The 12,796-nt window shown below is 41.3% G+C and overlaps 1 protein-coding gene across 1 annotated transcript in view; it reads right to left on the bottom strand.

Moving 5' to 3' along the window:
* The window catches only part of LOC134620609 (uncharacterized), an 823,316-nt gene that overhangs the window by 423,091 nt on the left and 387,429 nt on the right, over positions 1-12,796 (bottom strand). Inside the window, 5 exon segments of the mRNA XM_065470113.1 lie at positions 5,151-6,951; positions 7,108-7,294; positions 7,702-7,780; positions 8,762-8,856; positions 9,099-9,242. Coding sequence (XP_065326185.1) covers positions 5,151-6,951; positions 7,108-7,294; positions 7,702-7,780; positions 8,762-8,856; positions 9,099-9,242 — 2,306 coding nt within the window.

Below are 12,796 nucleotides of genomic sequence, written 5' to 3'. Positions count from 1 at the left end.
ACAGGTGAGCACATTGCAGCGTTACTAACTGACGCTGTGGCTGAATGGGGATTGAACACAAAGGACCTTGTTGTTGTTACCGATAATGCACCAAACATGGCTCTCGCAGCTAGACTTGCAGGCATGACGCACATACAATGTTTTGCACACAGTCTGAATCTCGCCTCACAGAAAGCACTGAAAATACAATCCGTGGTGCGACTTCTCGGGAGGATCCGACGTGTAACAGCCTTTTTCAGGCGCAGCACCACAGCCAGCAATCAGTTGAAGCAGAAACAGTGCCTCCTTCAGCTACCAGCTCACAGATTGATCACGGACATAATTACAAGATGGAACAGCTCCTATGATATGATAGAACGATTTTTAGAACAGCAACCAGCCATCTGTGCAGCTCTGCTTTCTGCAGAAGTTAGGAAGAGTGAAAAAGAAATTTTCACATTAAGTGAGTCTGACATCACATGTGCAGAAGAAGTTGTCAGGGCATTCAAGCCTATGAAGGACGCCACCCTGGTGATGTCAGAGGAGAGCATGCCAACCCTGTCCATCATTGCTCCTCTTCATGCCAAGCTTGTGATGGGTGCACAAGAAAGTGTTGATGATACACCGACAGTAAGGGACATTAAGACTGCCATAGCAGAAGATCTGGGAAAGAGATATGTAAATGAGAGGGAGACACTATGGATGGCATCAACAGTTGATCCTCGGTTTAAGGACCTGCCCTTCCTGTCTGAAGCAGAGACCAGTGAGACGTATTCCAGACTGTTGGACACTGTGGTGACTGTGATAAAGAAGGAAAAAAATGTAAGTAAATAAATGAATTTATTTGGAAAAATTCAACTGAAGTTATAAGCAAGTGAATAAAGTAAAAAAAAAAAAAAAAAACGCATATTGATGACATTTGTCATTAAATGTTAGTGAAAAACAGGGTGAATCTTGGATTTGAATTTTGACTTTCTGACATTTTTCAGCAGCAAGAGAATAAGGAGACTGACAAACAAGTGGAGGAAGAGAATGTCACAGAGGAGGCTCATCACCCACATATCAAAGACAGCTTTGACTCCATCCCTCGGCCACCCCTAAAGAGATAGAGGACCTCATGTGCATTGGTGGACTTGCTCGGAGCTACGTTTGCCTCTACTACTGACAATACTGCACCAAAATCAGAACATGATGTTGCTGCAGCTGAGATCAAGAGGTATAGAGATGAGACCCCTTTGCCTCTCACAGGAAATCCTCTCAGTTGGTGGAAGGACCATGAACAGGAATACCCTCACCTATCCAAAGTAGCAAGGAGTTTCCTATGCATTCCTGGAACAAGTGTCTCTGCAGAGAGAGTGTTCTGCTCTGCAGGAGACATAGTAAATGCACAGAGAAGTGTCCTGAGAGCTGACCATGTCGATCAGCTTGTATTCCTGCACAAAAATCTGGAAATTGAACAATAACCACTGAGAAAACACTAAACATGTAAAATCTCTGATATGAGAATGTTTGACATTTTGGTTGAGTCTCATAAGCACTTTTATTTAGATGAGTAAATTCCTTTTTTCAGGTTATACTAAAAGTGTTCCATTGATGGACACTGCAGAGCTGTACTTTATTTTAATAGCACTTTACATTGTTTGTTAATGTTTACTTGGATGGATTCTTCAAGCAATTTCATTTTTGATTTATATTTGTTTATGTTAAGGTCACATAAAAAGTGCTTTGTTTTGATGCTCCATAGAGCAGTTTTTGGATAAGTATTTTACAATCATAGTACTTAGAAAGACCTCAGTGTTACATGTTTACTTTTTTCATGTTAAAAAAAATACTTGATATTTCAGTAAAGTAGTTTTTGTTTGTTTATTTGACATGACTTCTAATAAGGCAGATGTTAATTTCTCCATTCATTTTGAACTTAGAGAGAGTGTTTTTGTCTCAGATGTTTCATGTCAAGCATTTAACAGTTTGGACTGTTTACTGTGAGTTTTTTTTTAAATTAAATTCAGTCCTACTAAACACAAATATCGGCTGGCTTTTAGTATCGCAATGTATCGTATCGTCTACCCTGTATTATGATACATATTGTATCGCCAGATTCTTGCCAATACACACCCCTAGGTAGATATCTTCAGCAGTCAGGCTCACCCGAGCCCAGACTTCTCGTTGAGAAAGGGGTGTCAATTGCATTCAGGGACCAGTTGATCAAATCCATAATTCCTCTTTTAGGTTTTAGAGAACAGACTGTGAGAGAGTGTTCCAGGGAAAAGTAATACAAAAAACACGAGACTAGACAAGGACAGAAGAGGCTAAGCAGGGAAGCAATATTGTCAGTTATATCGTTATCAAAAATTTTCAAATGTGTATCGCGATATACATATGATTCCCTGATTTCCCTTGGGATTAATAAAGTATATTGATTGATTGATTGATTGATTGATTGATTGATTGATTGATTGATAAATATTTTTGGTCATATCGCCCTGCTCTACTTCTAACAGCCTTTGATTAGATGATTTCAGGCTGCGAGAGGGAGTGTGAGGTTCTAAGAGATCAGAAATATAGGCAGGAGCGTCATGATTCAAAGCTTTAAAAGTCAGTACTAAGATTTCAAAATGAGCGTAATGAGCGTAAAACTGGTGTAATGTGCTCTCTTTTTCGTGTCTTTGTTAAAAGCTTTGCCGCAGCATTCTGGACTGAGTGGAGACGGTCAAGGCTCTTTTTGCTCAAACAAAGAAACAGACTGTTACAATAATCTAAGCAAGAAGAAATAAAAGCATGAATAATCATTTCTAACTCGGATTTAGAAATTTTTTTTTCGCAGTTTGGAGATATTTCTTAGCTGAAAAAGGCAGTTCCTAATTAACTGTCTAGAGTGTTGCTCTAGAGACATGGCAGAAACAAGATCCAAGAGAACCAAGATGCTGTTTGTTTATAGATATCTAGCTGTCAGGGGCAATAATTAATGTTTCTGACTTCTCAGAGTTCAACTGCAAGTAGTTGTCTTCAAGCCACTGTTAAATGGAAGCTAAACATTTTATTAACCCTTTAAGACCTACCATAGAACCAAGTCCGCCAGAGCTTATCTTTATATTTTTACATGCTGTAGTGCCATTTTTGGGAGCATTTCAAGTTGCTATACAGCAATAATGCATACATATTATTAAAATTTGGGCTATAACGGTTGTAAGTCCATAGTAACTACATAAATGGCAAAAAAGGGCAATAAAGTACAAAAAAATTGAAAATCGTTTTTGTTTTTCCATATATTTCCAGTTAGAGAAATTTAAGAGGTTTATCCCTCAAAACTGTAAATACAAAAAAGTTGCAAAAAATGGTTTCCAACAATAGGAAATTTATTTTAAGTGTCTTCATAGTTTTATTTTTGAGATACACCCATTTTTATATACTGAAGGAAAAACGAAAATAAATATTATAATCCAAATTTACAAAAAAAAAAAAAAAAAAAATTCCAGCGGTGCAATTTGAGTTCTCAGCATCCCAGAAACTATTCTGAAAAGCATAAAGTCAAACATGGTAAATGGTAAATGGCCTGTATTTCTATAGCACTTTACTAGTCCCTAAGGACCCCAAAGCGCTTTACACATCCAGTCATCCACCCATTCACACACACTGGTGATGGCAAGCTACATTGTAGCCACAGCTGTTCTGCATCAAATCTGATGCCACACAAATTATTTGTGCCACTACAAAAAATTATTTCTGTCCACTATGAGATAAAGGAGAACAACAGCCTGATACCTGCAGGCCTGACAACAGCAGATGTATCACTGCTGTAACACCTGTAACATTCAGCAGTCGCCTCATTGTTCTGACACACACAACAAAACTATTGACTACACTACACACTAACTACACACTAACTACACAAGATTTGCGCAAAACGTCTCAAATCTCTCACATCTCAAAACACCGCCGTCACTCCTATAATTTCCCCCCTTTTCTTAACAACTAGATGCAACGTTGCCATATCATTTTTTGATTGGTCGACATGGTACTTTTTTGGACGAATAGGAAAGGGAGAGGGGGGTGGAGTTTGTCTTTGCTCACAGGCTTTCGAGCCTTTTTCCTTATAAAATGCCGTTTTTACCATTTATTCCCGCAGTAAATATAAACAACGATAGTATTCAGGAAGAAAACCAAACATTGCATATTTTTTTATCACAACTCTGGTTTTACGTGGCCGATCAACTCAATTTAAAAACTGGTATAAAGTCCACACTTTTTCCGTCAATTGTTCGTCTGTCCTGCTCACATCTCCAGTGGTTGTACACGTTGTCATTAACGTGGCTTCACTCCACATCAGCCACGCTACTTTGCTAGCTAAAACACCGGTGTCGGCACATAAGGACGCTGTCATAGCCTGTCAACGACGTTGATTACCTGCGTATATACGAATGTGAATCGCATCATTGGCTGGACTATGGGATAAGGTGGCATCGTTCTAATCCCATATGGGAGCAGCCAGTCACTTACTGACTAACACTGCAAAACAGGATTGTTAAAGTTTTAATTTTAATTTCACTTCAGGTTAGATTTTTTTTTTTTTTGTGCGCAACGCAGATTTCTGTGCACAGAGACCGTGCCAGCAGTGCGTAACTGCGCACGTGCGCAGCTTAGAGGGAACATTGGACCAGAGACATGCTGAATAAAACTAAAAAAGTCTGTAAAGAATAAAACGTAAGAGGCCATGCTACAGGTAAGATCATCCATGTGCAGGGTGAAATCACAGATCATCAAGACTTTCTTCAGTTTAATAATGGAGGATAAAAAGTCTGTGAAATCCTGGATAAAAACACCTGCGGGGCCAGGAGGGCGGTAGATTAAAACACAGTAAAATATATTGAACTGACCTTAAGAAGTTGTGACTCAAAGGAAGGGAAAGTCTCAGAGTCCAAAGCTCTGCAGGATAAACTGTCCCGGAAAACAGTGGCAAGTGACCACCACGACGGTCCAAACACGGAGGCCCGATGAAGTGACAGCCGACCGCATAAACATGACATGAACGCCACAACAAATGTGGACATCGACAGTATACCTGCTGCTCACTCAGTAGGTATATGCCACACTTTGTTAATTACACATGAAAATGCTGTTTTAAGTAGAATTTGTTTTTTCTAAACTAAAGGTATGATCACATATTTACTTACAGAGCTTTGTTGGAGGCTTTGACCACTGGCAGCAGCCTCAGAAGAGCCTCCTCTGAAGCAGAGTATTTCTTCAGGTCAAACACATCCAGATCTTTTTCTGATGACAGTAAGATGAAGACCAGAGCTGACCACTGAGCAGGAGACAGTTTATCTGTGGAGAGACTTCCTGATCTCAGGGACTGTTGGATCTCCTCCACTAGAGAATGATCATTCAGTTCATTCAGACAGTGGAACAGATTGATGCTTTTCTCTGCAGACAGATTCTTACTGAGCTTCTCCTTGATGTACTGGGCTGTTTCCTGATTGGTCTGTGACCTACTTCCTGTCTGTGACATCAGACCTCGTAGGAGAGTCTGATTGGTCTGCAGTGAAAGACCCAGGAGGAAGCGGAGGAACAAGTCCAGGTGTCCATTTGGACTCTGTAAGGCCTTGTTCACAGCACTCTGGTGGAGAGATTGTATTTTTGGTGTGCTAATTAACTTAGACAACATCGAGGTTGTTTGTTTGTCTTCTAGCAGATTTTTTCCAGACTTGATGAAGGTCAGATGGACATGAAGAGCAGCCAGAAACTCCTGAACACTCAGATGGATGAAGCAGAACACCTTGTCCTGGTACAGTCCTCTCTCCTCTTTAAAGATCTGTGTGAACACTCCTGAGTACACTGAGGCTGCTCTGATATCGATGCCACACTCTGTCAGGTCTGATTCATAGAAGATCAGGTTTCCTTTCTGCAGCTGATCAAAAGCCAGTTTTCCCAGAGACTCCATCATCTTCCTGCTCTCTGGACTCCAGTGTGGATCTGTCTCAGCTCCTCCATCATACTTGACCTTCTTCACTTTGGCCTGAACCACCAGGAAGTGGATGTACATCTCAGTCAGGGTCTTGGGCAGCTGCCCTCCCTCTCTGGTTTCCAGCACATCCTCCAGAACTGTAGCAGTGATCCAGCAGAAGACTGGGATGTGGCACATGATGTGGAGGCTTCGTGATGTCTTGATGTGGGAGATGATCCTGCTGGCCTGCTCCTCATCTCTGAATCTCTTCCTGAAATACTCCTCCTTCTGTGGGTCAGTGAACCCTCTGATCTCTGTCACCATGCCCACACAGTCAGGAGGGATCTGATTGGCTGCTGCAGGTCGTGTGGTTATCCAGAGGCGAGCAGAAGGAAGCAGTTTCCCCCTGATGAGGTTTATCAGCAGCACATCCACTGAGGTGGACTTTCTAGGGTCAGTTAGGATTGTAGTTTTGTGGAAGTCCAGAGGAAGTCGACACTCATCCAGACCATCAAAGATGAACACAACCTGGAAGTCTTCAAAGCTGCAGATTCCTGCTTCTTTGGTTTCGGTAAAGAAGTGATGAACAAGTTCCACCAAGCTGAACTTTTCCTCTTTCAGCACATTCAGCTCTCTGAAAGTGAATGGAAATATGAACTGGATGTCCTGGTTGGCTTTGTCTTCAGCCCAGTCCAGGGTGTATTTCTGTGTTAAGACTGTTTTCCCAATGCCAGCCACTCCCTTTGTCAGCACTGTTCTGATTGGTTCATCTCTTCCAGGTGAGGCTTTAAAGATGTCTTCTTGTCTGATTGTTGTTTCTGGTCTGTCTGGTTTCCTGGATGCTGTTTCAATCTGTCTGACCTCATGTTCATCATTGACCTCTGCAGTCCCTCCCTCTGTGATGTAGAGCTCTGTGTAGATCTGATTCAGAAGGGTTGGGTTTCCTGCTTTAGCGATGCCCTCAAACACACACTGGAACTTCTTCTTCAGAGCAGATTTAAGGTTACGATGACAAACTGCAGCTTGAAGTTCTGAATGAGAACAAATATGTAGAACATAATTTGAAAGTGGAAATAAAGACTTTATTCCAAAAATAATTAATCTTAAAAACATGTTGCTCCATCTCTTAAGACATCAGTAAACATTCATTTATCCAAAAGTTTAAATCTTTAGATAAATCCTCTTACTGCTCTGCAGATGGTCAGCCAGCTCCTCCTGCTTCATTCTCCTCAGGAAGTTCAGTGTGATCTTCACAAATGCCTCTCTGCTGCTGCTCCTCTGACTCTCTAAGCATTCTGGGTAATCTGGACTCAGAACCTTCTGGATCTTCTTCAGCTCGTTCTTCACAAAAGTGATGATGTTGTCCTCCAGCAGCTGGAACAGAATACTTTATGAATGAACCAATCAGACTGAAATCATGTTCGCATTCGCACATAAATAAGTGACATAATATTCAGTACTTATGTTAAGTCAAATTGTTGAATGTTGTCATTGTGTTTCTTAAATTTGTGAAGTCTTAGTTCAAGCAGTAGGATCAAAGCCATTCCTTTGATCCTGAGCACCTCTCCAGCCAATTTGGTGCTGATGTGGGTTTTATTGCAGATACATCCTATCTGTCAGATCTGTTTCTTGTGTTGTAAGCTTCCTGCTTTTATGACCCTTTTGGTGAGCAGGAGGTCACACAAACAGCCCCCCCACACACACACGCATATAGAAATGCATGCACGGGCACACACACACAACAGAAAAGATGTAACAGTAGTTGTTGTACATGTACAGACCATAAATATGGAGTCCAGCTGTGTTTGATGCTGCTGGGCAGACTGACCACTGGGAACCTCTGAGCTCTGCTGGTCCACTCTGTGGAGGAACCATGAAGGATTAGTTCAAGCACAGGATAAAGATCCAGTAGTTTCTGCTCAAATAACTTGATCTGTATCAAGTTGGTCAAGTTTTAAACTCTCAGATTCTGAAAATATGGGTAATTTTTAAAAAGTTTATGGACGTCCTTTCAGTGGTGATGTGAGGGATGATTTTGAAGAAGCTAATTAAACTGAACCATCAGCAGATCACTGCTCCAAAACCAGAACATGATGCGAGGTCTCTCCACCACCAGAACACCAGCTTTACTAACGTGGTAGATCAGTGTAGTACAGATCAATAACTGATGAGTCATTTTATCAAAATCACTGAGTGCTTCACATCTGACCCTCTGATGTTTCTGTGGACATTTTGCATATTTAATGAATGTCTGACAGTTTTACATTCATTCTATGAATACAGTGAAATGTTGTGTTATAGTCTCCGTGTTTTTTCCAGCATCATAAATTCTTAAGTTCAGAAAATTAGATTCTTTTTTCACAGCTGAAAAACAACATTTATTCTCTATTGAAATCTGCATCGTCCGCTCCAAAGGTCACAATCTGAAGGTAACATCTGGTTTTGTTCCCTGTGATTAAATCTGAGCATCAGTATGGTGGGATTTATCCACTACATCCACACCACTGTGGTTCAGTGTTGTCCTGATGGAGTAACAGCAGCCAGTATGATCCAGGCTTTAGCTGCTGGGTCTCTGTGTGACCTCTCAGACTGTTTAACAGATCAGACACAAAGAGAATCAGAGCAGCTCTTTAAAGACAAACATGAACCCACTCAGGTCACACTTTCCCCACAGATATGAGCATCACTGTCCTCAAACAGCAAATGACCAAGTCGAACATTTTGATCTTTTCTCTTTCATTGTTTTCTTTTTAATGAATCTTTGTAACAATCTGAGGATGTTTCAGGTCAGATTTATCCAGGAAACACAAACATGTAAAGGAGTCATCACAGCTCTCTGACCTCGTTGGTCCAGGTTCAGCATTGAAGTCTGGAGGTGGAGTTTTGGACCGGTCACTCCTCACAGACAGACAGCTGGACCCTGCAGACTGTGACCTCTGACCTCTGCAGACACAAACATGATTGAAGCAGCTGTGATCACACAGACTGCAGATAATGCAGCTGTTTCCTGTCAGTAACAGTCCTCTTAGATTAGAGTTCAGCTTTTTACAGGAAAACTGGACAAAACTGATTTTTGTTACAAACTCATTTTCATTTCCTCTCAGCTCACAAACACAGTCAGAAAATCAACCAGAATCAACACTGATTATAATGTCAGTGCAGAATTATTTCTGTTAACTCAGTGAGTCCAGCTCTCTGACCTCGTTGGTCCAGGTTCACCACTGAAGACTGGAGGATTTCGACCTTTGGACACGTCACTCCTCACAAACGGACAGCTGGACCCTGCAGACTCTGCTCTGTCCTCCTCTTCCTCCATCATCATCTTCAGTCAGTCTGAGAGGTAAACCACAAACACTCAGTGAGTTCACATTAACAGGAGTAACTGAGTTACAGTCGCTGACCTCTGACCTGTCATGTGACCTAGAAACCAGGTCAATATGTCTGTAGGTTCTCAGTCATCCAGGTCATGTGATCTAAGGAGCTTGGAAACAAAATAGATTTCTTAGAGCTGAAGACGTGTAATCCGAAAAGCTTCTTCAGCTCTACAACCAAACGGTGGCGATCCCAGATATTTAAACCTGAGAGGGAAAGAAAGCATGTCGCTGACCCACTATTGATCATCTAAAAACGAGGTCCAGTGTGTGTTCTTTGTTATGTGTGGGGCCTGACACATGCTGGATAAAATGAAAAGAATCCATAATGTTGATAAAACCTCTGGCAAAGAGGTCGGAGTCATCATCAACATGCATGTTAAAATCCCCAACTAAAAGCAGTCTGGACAACCTCATAGTAGAGGACAGGAAGTCGCTAAACTCCGATAAAAACAAGCTATTTGGGCCAGGTGGACGATACACCACAGCACAATAAAAAGGATCCTTACTTCCGATTTTAATCAGCTGTAGTTCAAACGAAAGAAAGTGTCCAACTGTCACTGAGCGGCAGGAGAAACGGCCCTGAAATGCCACAGCAAGACCTCCTCCACGACCAGATCCCCGAGGCTGGCTAATGACGGAATAGCCGTTCGGGCACAGTTCAATGAGGGATGAATAGTCCAAGTCCCGCTGCCAGGTCTCGGTCAGAAATAAGAAGTCCAGTTTTTTAGAAGATATCAAATCGTTAAGAATGAATGATGTATCAATGTCTTTATTGACAGAGATGAAGTTTATGTGTCAGTGATGCAGTGACTGTTGTTGTTACCTGTACAGGCTGGTTAGACTCTATGAAACAGATCATACAGATCTCTGCATGTTAGAAGAGACTAATAAAGGTCATGAATGAGACAAAGGCAGGGAGGCTTCCTTTACAGCTAAACAGCAGAGTGAGAGAACAGCCAGCACCTCTACATTTATCACATTATACAGCACATGTATGATGCTGACAGGGATGATAAGAATTTAGTGATTCTGATTCCATCATTGATATTACTTATTGATTCTCAGTAGCTCTGCTCTGACAGTCACCACCATCACTGAGCAGCATATCAAAGACATTTGTGCACATTAACTGCATGTTGTGGGTCAAGTGTTTGTGCATGTTGGAGGCATTCCTCTTTGTTGTGATCAGTGTTGGGTCATTATTCAAAAAAGTTATTATTACACATATTACACAAAACACTTAAATTAAAAGTAATGGAGTACGTTACTTCATTACTCCTCATAACATTACTTTCATGTTACTCTGTAAAATGAACAAATGAGCATGTAACAATATAAAACTGAGGCTACAGCCCCACACACCAACACAGATCCTGATGAGGACACAAGTGATCTTTCTCTGAGTGTTTAATAACACAAATCAAAGATGAAACAGCACAAAGACACTTCAAAGTGATTCTACTGTAGAAACATGAACAGGTAGAAAACCTGCAGCCTGACTGCTCATCACTTTGTTACCTGTTCAAGTTCAGCAGCAGCAGCTCACTTTATCACAGTGCTGGTCTGGGGTCAGTATTTACTCAGCTTTAACGTCATTCTGGGCTCTTTGCCAGTGTTGCCAACTTAGCGACTTTGTCGCTATATTTAGCAAGTTTTCAAACCCCCTTAGCGACTTTTGTTTCTATAAAGCGACTAGCGACAAATCTGGCGACTTTTTCTGGTGTTATTGGAGACTTATTTATGATGACTTTTTGACATGAAAGCGGGTATCGCTTTTACTCTCAACAAGCAGCGAGTGCTGCCGTGGGCACCTCGCCCATTCCAAAGCGCGCACAGGTGGAGGATAGTCCTCCCCCAGCTGCTATCAGGGCAGGAGATGTTCACACCTATGCGTCCAAACTGCAAATGAATCGCGCATGAGCGAAGCCGCTGCTCCCGCACTGACTGTAATGCAGTCAGTTCTTCTTTTACTCTTATGCTGTTTTGTGGATCACAAGGTTTAAAACTACTTATAAATACACACACACACAAAGTAACTCCACCAGAGTGCCTATTTCGGGTCACTTTTGCCGGTCCAAGCCCGGGTGAAGGAGCAGGGTTGGAATTGTGACATTGAAAAAAACCAATAATTGCTAAAAGAAATTTAATTTGTAGTTCTAAATAAACTCCAAATGCATTTAGGAAGTTTTTTACTCAATTTATGTCTCTTCCACGATGTTATTTCTCTCTCCAACAACATAGGTTACGATTACATTAGCATGACCAATTATGCAAATTAGGCAATGACGTCATTTAGCGACTTCTAGCGACTTTTAGGACAACCAATAGCGATTTTCCTTACTGAGGAGTTGGCAACACTGCTCTTTGCTAGCTTAGGGTTAGCTTAGCTTTAGCTTAGCGTTAGCATGCTACCTGGTGTCTCGTGTCGTGTGTAAATATTCATCACAGTGACAGTAGAGGAGGTAAAGGGGACTACGCGCACTACACGTACTACGTACTGTGCGTATTTAAGTGCGGAAGTGAGAGGCTTGTGAAATGGGACGGTCTAGCCTTCCTTGCGCTGCTCAGGTTGCCTAGTAACCATAATACTAACCGCGAGAAACGTTCCATACAGCATTGTGTGACAGAAATGAAGGAGAAAAAATGTTTTGTTGGTCATTCATTTTTGTCATGACATCACTTTGAGTGATGTCATGACATGATGCACTTAGTTGAGTATCTGATGCTGAGACCACAGGACTGTAAAACATGATTGTTGGGCTCCATGTCTGTACTGAACAGTCATTTCAAGATTAGTTGGTAAATAACAATTAGCTAATGTTGTTCATGAGACTAAAATCATCTCACTTTGGTAATGTAAATATAATATGGCCAATATTATATGTATTGTCAGATTATTATGATATATATATACACACACACACACACACACATACATATATATATATATATATATATATATATATATATATATATATATATATATTAGGGGTGCAACGATACTCGTATCGAAATTGAACCGTTCGATACAGTGCTTTCGGTTCGGTACACATATGTATCGAACAATACAAAATTTTTAATTTATTTTATCAACTTTTCTTCTGACGATGCTGTCTGTGTTGAGCGCTCAGTGGATCTGCGCTCGACAGTGCAGCCTAGGCGGAGTAGTCAAACGCAGATCCACTGAGCGCAGGGCAAGCTAGCAAGACAGAAGTTAAGCGGTGTATGGAACTATTTTGGTTTTCATGTGACGTATGACCCTGAAGGTAAGCATGTCATGGACTAAAGTAAAACAGTATGTCGGATGTGCCACGCAATGCTCAATTACATGGGTGGGAACTAGTGTGTTAGCACAGTTAGCTCGTTAACGTGTTGGCCGTCCAGCCCCACGCATGGGGCGATCGTTAACGGAGATTTGCCGTGTTGTGGCGTTAACGTCATTTTAACGAGATTAACGCTGACAGCACTAGTGGGAACACAACAAATATGACTGCACATTTAC

The sequence above is a fragment of the Pelmatolapia mariae genome, linkage group LG3_W (assembly GCF_036321145.2).
Source record: "Pelmatolapia mariae isolate MD_Pm_ZW linkage group LG3_W, Pm_UMD_F_2, whole genome shotgun sequence".
Lineage (NCBI taxonomy): Eukaryota > Metazoa > Chordata > Actinopteri > Cichliformes > Cichlidae > Pelmatolapia > Pelmatolapia mariae.
This window is presented reverse-complemented; position numbering and strand designations above follow the sequence as displayed.